At 38.7% G+C, this 11,726-nt stretch overlaps 1 protein-coding gene across 1 annotated transcript; it reads left to right on the top strand.

The window, feature by feature from the left end:
- The first annotated feature begins 10,302 nt into the window (after nt 1–10,302).
- Nucleotides 10,303–11,427, top strand: LOC109813582 (uncharacterized). The gene has a single exon (XM_020377787.2). It carries the CDS (start codon nt 10,303–10,305, stop codon nt 11,425–11,427), a length of 1,125 nt encoding a protein of 374 aa, XP_020233376.2.
- The last annotated feature ends 299 nt before the right edge of the window (nt 11,428–11,726 follow it).

Here is an 11,726-nt window from a genome sequence, read left to right as displayed (position 1 = left end):
GATGTTTGTCAACATTGCAAAGTTTTTGAAAAAGAAAATGCTGATCTAAAATTCACACTTGCAAGGTTCACAAAGGGAAATGCAAATTTGAACATTCTTTTGGGAAAACAAAGAAACACTTTTGATAGGAGTGGACTTGGCTTTAATCCAAGCACAAGCATACCATTTGAGTCTAGGAAAGTAGCTTTTGTGAAAAGTCAAAATTTTAGAAAACTCAAAAGTAACTTTTCTAAACAAGCAACTTGTTTTTATTGTTGTAAAAGGGGTCATACAATTAGGAACTGCTATTCAAGAAAATATGGAGTTCCAAGTGGAAAAATGATTTGGGTTGAGAAGAGTCAAAGGTTGAGAACTAACCAACAAGGACCCTCCACATGGGTACCTAAATTTTTCCTCTGAATTTATTTTGTAGGAATGCTTGAGGGCCAAAAATTTGCTGTGGTATCTTGATAGTGGCTGCTCAAGGCACATGACCGGGGATCCCTCCAAATTCTCAAGTCTGAAATTGAAGAATGAAGGGTATGTTACCTATGGTGACAACAATAAAGGCAAAATTCTTGGCCATGGCAATGTTGGTAATTCCTCCTCTCAAACATTGATTGAAAATGTTTTGCTTGTTGATGGCTTGAAACATAATTTGCTGAGTATTAGTCAATTGAGTGATAAAGGCTTTAAAATTGAATTTTATGACACATGTTGCTTAATTTGTGATAAAAGGAGTAAAGAAATCAGATTTATAGGAAAAAGGATTGACAACATATACATGCTAGACTTAGAGCATTCTATATCAATGTCAAACACTAAATGTCTAATAACTCAAGAAGAAAATATATGGCTTTGGCATAGGAGAGCTGCACACATTCACATGGATCACTTGAATAAATTGAGTAGGAAAGAATTGGTGGTTGGTCTACCTAAACTCAAGTTTGGAAAAGACAAATTATGTGATGCTTGTCAAAAGGGCAAGCAAGTGAAGGCTAGTTTTAAAAGCAAAAATCAGATTTCAACATCTAGACCTTTGCAATTAATTCACATGGATTTGTTTGGTCCATCAAGAACAATGAGCTTAGGTGGAAACTACTATGGCTTAGTGATTGTAGATGACTACTCAAGATTTACATGGGTTATGTTTCTTGCAAATAAAAATGATGCTTTTACTGCCTTTAGAAAATTTGCTAAGCTTGTTCAAAATGAGAAGTGTTTAAACATCACCTCTATAAGAAGTGATCATGGAGGTGAATTCCAAAACATCATGTTTCAAAAATTCTGTGAGGAACATGGTATAAACCATAATTTCTCAGCACCTAGGACACCTCAACAAAATGGGGTTGTTGAGAGAAAGAATAGGTCCTTAGAAGAACTTGCAAGAACAATGTTAAATGAAACAAACCTACCAAAATACTTTTGGGCTGATGCTATTAACACAGCTTGTCATGTGTTAAATAAAGTTCTGATTCGGCCTATTTTAAAGAAAACACCCTATGAAATCTATAAAGGAAAGAAGCCTAACATTTCCTATTTTAGAGTGTTTGGTTGCAAGTGTTATGTGCTGAACAATGGGAAAGAACAACTTGGGAAGTTTGATGCAAAGGCTGATGACGCAATATTTCTAGGATACTCTACAAATAGTAAGTCTTATAGAATTTACAATAAGAGAACTCTAGTGGTAGAGGAATCTGTTCATGTAGTATTTGATGAATCAAATAAGCAAGAGACAAGGCAAACTGAAATTGAAGATTTAAATGAATTGCTTGATCAACCCCTATTGGAAAATGAACCAAATGAAAAATCTAAGGAGAGTGTATCACATGAGAAAGAAAAGGTAACATGTGAACAATTGCCTAAAGAGTGGAAGACTTCTAGAGAATTATCAATAGATAACATAATTGGAAATATTGGTAAAGGTGTTACAACTAGGAGTGTTATCAAAAATATTAGCAACACTATGGCATTTGTTTCACAAGTTGAACCTAAGAACATTGATGAAGCACTTAAAGATGAGCATTGGTTAATGGCTATGCAAGAGGAACTAAATCAGTTTGAAAGAAATGAAGTGTGGGATTTAGTGCCATTACCAAAAGATTATCCAATTATTGGAACCAAGTGGGTTTTCAGAAATAAGCTTGATGAATTAGGAATAATTCTTAGAAATAAGGCAAGATTAGTGGCTAAGGGATATAATCAAGAAGAAGGAATTGACTATGATGAGACTTTTGCCCCTGTAGCAAGGATTGAAGCTATTAGACTACTTCTTGCTTATTCATCAATTGAGAATTTCAAGCTTTATCAAATGGATGTAAAAAGTGTTTTTCTCAATGGGCTGATACAAGAGGAAGTGTATGTGGAACAGCCACCTGGATTTGTGGACTTCAAAAATCCTAATCATGTGTACAAGCTCAAAAAGGCACTCTATGGCTTGAAGCAAGCTCCTAGATCTTGGTATGATAGGTTGAGCAAATTTCTAATTGAGAATGATTATGAAAGAGGAAAGGTGGACAATACATTGTTTGTTAAGAGATTTAAAAATGATACAATGTATGTGCAAATATATGTGGATGATATTGTGTTTGGATCTACAAATTCCTCTCTTTGTAAAGAATTTGCCAAAACAATGCAAGGAGAATTTGAGATGTCAATGATGGGAGAACTTACCTTCTTTTTGGGATTACAAATCAAACAAATGCATGATGGAACTTTCATAAGTCAGAGCAAGTATTGCAATGAACTTTTGAAAAAGTTTGGTATGGAAGGGTGTAAGGAGGCTGCCACACCAATATCAAACAATTGCAATCTTGACTTAGATGAGAAAGGAATTGCTGTTGATAATTCAAAATATAGAGGTATCATAGGATCACTCTTATACTTGACAGCAAGTAGGCCTGATATAATGTTTGTTGTGTGCCTATGTGCAAGATTTCAAGCAAATCCTAAAGAATCTCATATGAAAAGTGTAAAGAGAATCCTTAAGTATTTGAAGGGTACAACTAATGTTGGTTTGTGGTATCCAAAAGGAGTATCATTGAGTCTAATTGGCTACTCAGATTCAGATTTTGCTGGGTGTAGGCTAGACAGAAAGAGCACAAGTGGAACTTGTCACTTGTTAGGTAGTGCACTTGTTTCATGGCATAGCAAAAAAACAAGCTTGTGTTGCCTTAAGTACAGCTGAGGCTGAGTATATAGCAGCTGGAAGTTGTTGTGCTCAAATCCTTTGGATGAAGCAACAATTAAGAGACTATGGAATTGAGTTGAACAAGATTCCTTTGAGGTGTGATAACACAAGTGCAATAAATCTGACCAAAAATCCAATTTTGCACTATAGGACTAAGCATATTGAGATAAGACACCACTTTTTGAGAGATCATGTTCAAAGGAATGATTGTGTTGTGGAGTTTGTAGAAACAACCAAACAACTAGCTGATATTTTCACAAAACCTCTACCTAGAGAGAGGTTCAATCAATTGAGAATTGAGTTGGGAATAATTAGTGAAACAAGTTTGAATTGATTATGTTGTGAGAATGAATACAAGAGATGTGTGGAAGATAATATTTGGAAGTTGCAAACAAGACTTGGTGAAATTTGAGAAGTTAAAATTTTCAGTGAAACAAATCATCACTGGAATAATCGATTATCTTAAGATATAATCGATTATCTTAAAGTGACTCATGAAAATAATCGATTATCTGAGGAAATAATCGATTATCTGGAACATGAAGAATTCCAAGAGTTTCGGAAATAATCGATTATTTGGGTAATAATCGATTATCTGGTAAGCAAGAAACTCAAAAGTCACTGGAATAATCGATTATTTGGGTAATAATCGATTATTTGATAAGAAGAAACTCAAAGGTCACTGAAATAATCGATTACTTCAGTCAATAATCGATTATCTGGGGAGTATAAGGAAAATGAACCCTCTGTAATAATCGATTATCCTTAAAATAATCGATTATCCATATCAGAAAGTGGTTTAAACTGAGTTTACTGATGCAAATAATCGATTATTTGCACAACTAATCGATTATTTGGGCGGTTTTTTTTAAATTTTCTTAAAACGGTTAACTCCGCGCCAACTCATAAAACTACCCACTTTTTCCATACCCAGAACGTGCAAACACCTTAAAATCTTCTCAGAACCTCTCATTATCTCATTCTCTCATTCTCTCATTATTTCCCAAACCCTCCAAACCCTAACTCTCTCAAAACCTCTCAAATCCCTCTTCTTCTTCATCTTTCTCCAAGACCCAACCATGGCATCTTCCTCCAAGAGACCCAAGAAGCTGGAAGTGAGGGGGAGCAAGCGCCCTCTTCCCTCGGAGCAACTCATCTCGAAGTGGTTCGCCGATGAGAAGGCCCAAGAATACTACTTCGAATGGTATGCCGGTCGGAGAATCATCCCTCCGAAGACCCTAAAGCTTGATTGGTTCAAGAATGAGGGGTTTAGCTTTCCAACCCTCCTGGAGTACCAAGAGTTGAAGGCGTTTCTCAAGATGGACGGACCCTATTATCCGGAGCTCATCCGATTATTCCTCTGTTTTGCTACCACTAATAATGGGGTTATGCAATCGGTGGTTAAGGGGAAGTTAATCAGGCTGGACGGACCCACATTGAGAGCTGCTGCGGGTCTGAGCGGAACTGGAGCAGAGAAACCCCAGCCATTCAACTTTGGAGATTTTGAGGAACTAACCACATTCCGGGATTGTCAACGGAACCCATCCAACACAAACTATGAAAAGTTCTTGGCGGGAGGTATGAAAAAGAACTCTCGCTTGATTTCCTTCATTATTGCCTGGATGTTAAAGCCTAGGTTGCACAACCATGCCCAAATGTCTCGGGATGACATTTTGTTAATGCATGTCATTAAGAAGAAAATTAAGATTGATTGGGTGGCGGTTGTGAATGACTGTATTTGGAAGGCAAGGAGAAAGGAAGACGGTCCAATTCCTTATGCTTTGCTTCTGTCAAAAATTTTTGAGATTGCTGGTGTAGATTTAACAGGTGAAAGAAAGATTGTTCTGCACGCATCGAACAAAATAGAGAAGTCTTCTTTGCATCATATGGGGATGCTAAAGCAAGAAGACAAGTGGGTGTTTAAAGGAGATGTTCCTCCTACACCGGAGCCAGCTACAGATGAGGACGGTGTGCCTTCTCATGATGAGGATCAGCCACCACAGGTGGAAGCTGAGCCTGGAGAAGCTGAGCCGGAACTGAAGCCGTTTTCACCTTTTGAGCAGATCATGATTAATAAGATTGATGCTGTGATGGACATGTCAAGGAGACATGAGACTTTGTTTTCAGGTTTGCTGGACAGGTTTGATGATCTGGATCGCGAAGTTAGGCTGATCAAGACTCAACTTGGCATTCCTGAGGATGAAGAATGATTGTTTTTACTAGTTTTCATTAGGATTTTTAATTCTGGTTGAGACAATTTTAAGTTCAATTGGGTTGTAATGATTTTAATTTCTGAACACTTTTATTGCTTTTGGTGTTGAACACTTTAAATTTGATGAATTTGAAGTTTGTTTGTTAATATGTTGATTTGTTTTTTAATTCCAATGCTTGATTTGGAATGCTGGTGCACAATGCTCTGTTTTTGTGAGCATATATATTGATTTGTGAGCATCTGTTTTGGTTCAAAATTATCATACTCTGTTTTTTTGAAGTGATGCATATTTTTGCCTAGCTTAAGTTGATCTGAATTAAGGTTTTCTGATGCACAAATGATTTGATCTGACTTGCTGAACCAATGTTTTTGGCAAGTGGCTGAATATATTCTATACATAGCCTATGATTGTTAACCTTGGCTTACTTTGTTTTTGATAATGCTAAAGGGGGAGAAATGGTATAAATGGTGTGTGTTTAGTTGTTATTTTTGCAGGTATTGTGCTTGTGTGTATTGTGCAGGTTTTTGGTTCATGGTACAATAAGAAGTTTCAGGCACAAAGTGCATTGTGGGCTGAGATCATTATCCATGGGTTGTCATCATCAAAAAGGGGGAGATTGTTGAGCTTAGGAGAGCTTGAAGCTTAAGAAGTTTTGATGATCACAACATGCAACAACTTGGAGAACACAAAAACAAAGTTAAAGAAGAGTCAAGAGAATGCTATGATCTAAGACTATGTAATAGAACTTAGGAGATGAATTTTTATATTTGTGTATACTTGTGTGTGTGCTTTGTGCATTAAGCAAATCTTGTCTAAAATCAAGTAGGGAGTAGGTGATGATGAGTTGAGAACATTGGAAAATTATTTTGAGACTTAAAATGAAGTTTTAAGAACTGACTCAAAATAATCGATTATTGTTAAATATAATCGATTATTTCAGCAAATGGGCTAAGTGGAATGCCTTGCTGTAATAATCGATTATTTGTCAAAATAATCGATTATTTCAGAAACAACTCTCTGGAATAATCGATTATCCAGCTAAATAATCGATTAAATTGTTCTTGGTTGATTTCCAGAAATCTGAAGAACAAAATAATCGATTATTCTTTAAAATAATCGATTATCTGGGTTTGAACTTTTATAAATAGACTTGAACTATTTTGAAACATAAGACAATTGAGTGAGAACTGATAATCAACTTCTAAAAGCACTTTAGAGAGTCTGTGTGACATCTTGGAAAGGTTTCTTTGTGAAATTCCAAGAAGAAAAACATTTGTGAAAGAACTTGTGAAAATCATCATCATCATCATACTCTTGAAAGAGAAGGACAAAGAATTGTTCAAGAATTCCAGGTGAATTCGTTTCATTTTTGTTTCTTTGTGAATCTTTGTGGAAAATCTTGAGAAGGGTTTCTCAAGTGATTAAGGTTCTTGTAGTGGGATCTACAAGGGGTACTTTCTTGGGGTCAAGAAAGTGATTATCTTTTAGTAGTGAAGTATATGCATGTGTGTTTGCTTGTAAACCTTCTTGCTTAAAGATAGTGGAAAAATCTTAATCAGGTGGTGATTAAGGACTGGATGTAGGTCACATGTGGAGTGGCTGAACCAGTATAAAAGACTTGTGCAATCTTCTTCAACCTTATCTCTTGTTTTGTAATTTCTTGATTGAGTTTTAAGGAAGATAAAATTTGATTAACAAGTGAATGTAATTCTTGATGTTTTAAATCTGTAAATTGAACATTGTTGATGAACCTCATGATGTTGTAATCAAGTTAGCATATTGCATTCATATTATCATAACAAGTCTTGAGAAGTGCTTCAAGTGAGAATTCTGTCATAGAAAAGTTTGTAATTGAAAGTGAAGATCCAAAAACTCTGATAATTTTTTAAAGGGTCATTGAATCCAATTCACCCCCCCTCTTGGATTTGGCCATTCTTTTCTAACAAGGGTTTTGTCGCACGAGATTTTTCCAAGTAAGGTTTTAATAAGGCACATTCTAAATATTAGACATTCAAGAAAAAATGATATCAATAATATGACTTAATTAGTGGATGTCAATATTCAATGTACATATTATCATTTATATTTTTGTTATGTATTATTTCTTTCTTTGTGTAATTATTCAACTATCATATATACTTATAAATATATTAGTCATCTCCCATCTACAACACACTAGTCGAATTCTTTTCTTTCTTTTATATTATCTTTTTTGTTCTCTCTACTATTATCTTTTTTTCATAACAACTAAAAATTTTAAGAATGACATTATAAATCATAATAATATTAAAAATGATCCGCCGCCTTTGTTCCACGCCCATGGTTGCACTCCTGAAGCATCACTACCCAAACCCTCCTTCGAAAGTTTCGATTTTTCATCGATGACTCACCCAAAACAGACGGTGCCCTTTCACCATTACGAATCTTGCCCAAAACATCTCCTCAGGCCTCCACATCGACGGGGGTGGTGGTGGTCCGTCGCTGGCCGTCGGTGAGAGACACAAACCCTACAAAGCCGTCGGCCCACTGCTGTTAACGGTAGCCAAGCCCCTTCCTGTTCGCGTCGACCTTGCACAAGCGACCTCCACTCAAGCCCTGCTGCATTGGAAGCCCTCTGTTACCCGTTGTCTGCATTACGATCACCTCACTCCGCACTCAGCACGAGCTCGAGAAGGTCACGACATCGTCTTAAAAACTGGCAGCACCTCGCGTCGTCCTGATGGCCACCGTTCCACTGCCCTCTACGTGGACGGTCTTGTAGCCATCTGTGTTCTGTTTTCCCGGTAAGTAAACTCTCCTCTTCCTCTATTTCTTCTTCTTCTTAGGGTTTCAAAAAAGGGGAATGGGTGGTACTCAAGAAGGCTTTGGAAAACACCTGAGACAAATTTTGAATAACTCTACGTCTTTCTTCTTCACTAATGTGGCGGAGAATCAAGAGATCTCGGTGCTATGGAAAATTTTCCAAAAATGGGGAAAGGTAGTAGATGTGTTTATCCCCAAAAAACGGGACAACCAGGGACGAAGGTTTGGGTTCGTACGGTTCTCTGGTGTTTGCAATGTGGAGGGTTTGGAAAGAAGTCTCAACTCTATTGTCATTGGAGCACGGAGGTTAAAGGTCAACCTCACTCGTCACTCTCGGATGGTGAGGAGCAACAGTTATGTTGTCACTCGGGTGCAAGTGGATAGGCAAGGTGTCTCTGGCGGGGTAATGCGTAACCATGGTGTCTCATATGCGGATAAATTAAAAGGAACGACGAGGTTCAACGCTAAGGATTCGAAGGGAAATACGATGGTATCAACTACGGGGGGTAAAGAGTGGGTGCGAAAAAAGGAGCCTTGGGCTTATCTTCATTTCTCGGTTGATGATGAGGTAATTGAGGAATGTCAGTGATCTTTGGTGGGTCGGCGTCATCGTCATATCCAGTTGGCTACGATACGTCAAGATTTACTACAAGAGGGTCTCCTGGATATCAAGGTGGCAACGATGGGTGATGATATGGTTCTGGTGGAATCGGATGCTGGTGTTAATCTTGAGGATATAGTGGCACTGAATAAAAAGCTCTGGGAGAGGTGGTTTTATGAGTTAGTTGAATGGCATCCGAGGATGGTCTGTGTACGACATCAGACATGGGTACGTTGCTATGGCATTCCCCTTCATGCATGGTCAGAGAAATTTTTCATTAAAATGGTATCTTCAATGGGGGATTTCGTCCAAGTAGATGAGGATACACGACAGAGAAGGCGTCTTGATTATGCCCAAATTCAAGTGAGTACGACGTACAAGGCGTTGATCAATGAGGAAACACGGGTGTTGGTGAATGATTTATGCTTTTCAGTGCGTTTGGTGGAGGAACATGGAAGACAATTTTTGACAAGAGAATGGGCCAGTGATGATAGCACCTCTAAGGATGTCTCCGTGGATCAGTCACTTGATTTGGAGGATGTGGAAAATTATTCCTCTAAGGAGGATAGAGGTATGGAGGAAGGGCCACTAGAGACGAAGGCCAAAGAACGTAGTAGTGGTGAGGTCTCACAGGGGATTGTCAATGATGATAGTGGTTGGAATTGCATTGAGGGGGTTACGAAAAGGGTGGAACAGATAGTGGAAGGGGTAAAAGAATCTGTTATGGAAGTTGCTAAAAGTACAGATTTGGGTATGAAAGGTGTTAATGTAATTGAAGGGGTTGGAAACAAAGTTACTAAGAATATTCAAAATGGGGCAGTGGGGAATACGCAGAATGATATGGTGAGCCCGATGAGGGAGGTAGGTGCTGACCAATACGTGGCATTGGTTGATGATGGTGGTTTGATTACCAATAGGAGCAAGGTGATTGGTGAAAAGGAAGGTGTGTTTAGTAGAGGGGGTGGTGTGGAGTGTGATGAGGGAAGGGTGCGAACAAAGGTGGAAGTGGAGGTTACAAATGTGGTGACTTCTGGTGGTGTTAATAAAAAAATGGAGGACATAAGTCTGGATGGGTTTGCATCGCTAGATAAGGAATTGGAGTCTGAATCCTAGAATGGCCTTCTTGGGCTTAACAGAGACTCCCTTCAAGCCAAATGTGATAAGCCTACTATAAGAAATAATGTGAGAAATGCACTAAAAATAGCCAGAAATAAAATGCAGATCCAAGGAGCACCTCACGATTCAGTATCATTGACGGAAGGTTCTTTGGCTGCAGTGACTGGTGTAGGTGGTGGGAAATCTATGATGGTCCAGTCAAATGATATTAACGGTGTCAATTCAGCTGCGAATGTAGAACGGTGTTGTGACGAAGCCATGGCCGATCGTATTCTCTCTATTTGCAAGAGTCTTGGAATGGAGGTGCGTGGAAATGAAGACGAGGTGCGACAGAAGCTTATGTCCATGGAGCAGAGGGATCGTATGGTGGCGGTTGGTATTAGGGGATCCTTAGATATGCAATGAAAGTTGGTACATTCAATTGTCGTGGATTAGGGGGTGATGTGAAAAGGCGTCGTATATTGGAGCTTATTCGATTAGAGGCGCTAGATTTTATTGTCATACAGGAGTCTGAATTGGAGATGTGCGATAGTACCCTTTGTGCGCAATTATGGGGATCTACAGAGTTCGAGTGGTTTGCTTCTCCTTCTCAAGGCAGGAGTGGAGGTCTGCTTTCAATTTGGAACTTTAATCGAGGTAAATTGGTGTTCACGTTTTCTGGTACTGGTTTTCATGGTGTTTGCTTGCAATGGGGTGTGGATGCGTATAGATGTGTGGTGGTCAATGTATATTCTCCTTGTCAGCTAGCGGATAAGCGGTGGTTGTGGGAAGACATAATTATGTCTAAGCGTGGTTTTGGGAGTTGTTTATGGTGTATAGTGGGGGATTTCAACACGGTGAGAAGACTGAATGAGAGAAAAGGGGGGATTGGTAACTACGGTGCACGGGATATGGAGGAATTTAATTCGTTTATAAGAGATATGGAGTTGATTGATGTACCACTGGTTGGGAAGCGATTTACTTGGTTTAGGAGTGATGGTTCTATGATGAGCAGGTTGGATAGGGTGTTGGTCTCAGAAAGCTGGAGTGCTCACTGGGGTGCAGGATTTGTGGAGGTGATTCCGCATGATGTATCTGATCATTGTCCATTGATTTTGAATCATAAGGTGCTAAATTGGGGTCCTAAACCGTTTCGCTTTAATAATTGTTGGCTTTCCCATTGTGGTATTGAGGGTGTGGTGAGGGCTGCATGGGAGAAACAGGTCCAAGGTCCGTGGGCTGCCCAAAGAATACGAGTAAAGCTCTTGAATGTTAAAAATGATCTAAAGAAATGGAATATTGAGGTGTTTAGTAATGTGGATACCACGATAAAAAGCTTGACTAATGAATTAAAGGAGCTGGATGCCAAGAATGAGGAATACGTTCTTGTAGAATTAGAAAGGAATAGGCAAAAGAAGTTAGTAGATGGGATTTGGTGTGCTCGGAGGAACAAACTAACCTTGCTAGCTCAAAAGGCGCGAATTCGTCGGGGGAAATATGGTGATTTAAATTCCAAATACTTTCATGCTTGTATCAGGGGAAGATAGCGACGTAACCAAATTATAGCTTTGAAGATGGGTGAGCATATGGTAGAGGAGGTCTATGAGATTAAAGAAGTAGTGAGGTCATATTTTGAGGAGCACTTCAAAGCAAGAAGTTGGCTTAGACCTCGATTGTCACTTGTTGGTTTCCCGGTGTTGTCTAATGAACAAAATGCAAGGTTGGTTGGTGACTTTACTGAGGAGGAGGTGTGTTGTTTAATTAGGGAGAGTGACGGTGACAAAAGCCCAGGACCTGATGGGTTCAATTTTGCTTTTTTGAAGAGATTTTGGCCTCTTATAAAGGT

Source organism: Cajanus cajan, chromosome 10 (assembly GCF_000230855.2).
Source record: "Cajanus cajan strain Asha chromosome 10, NIPB_CcT2T_4, whole genome shotgun sequence".
NCBI lineage: Eukaryota > Viridiplantae > Streptophyta > Magnoliopsida > Fabales > Fabaceae > Cajanus > Cajanus cajan.
Note: the sequence above shows the minus strand (reverse complement) of the source record. Positions and strands in the feature narration are given on the sequence as shown.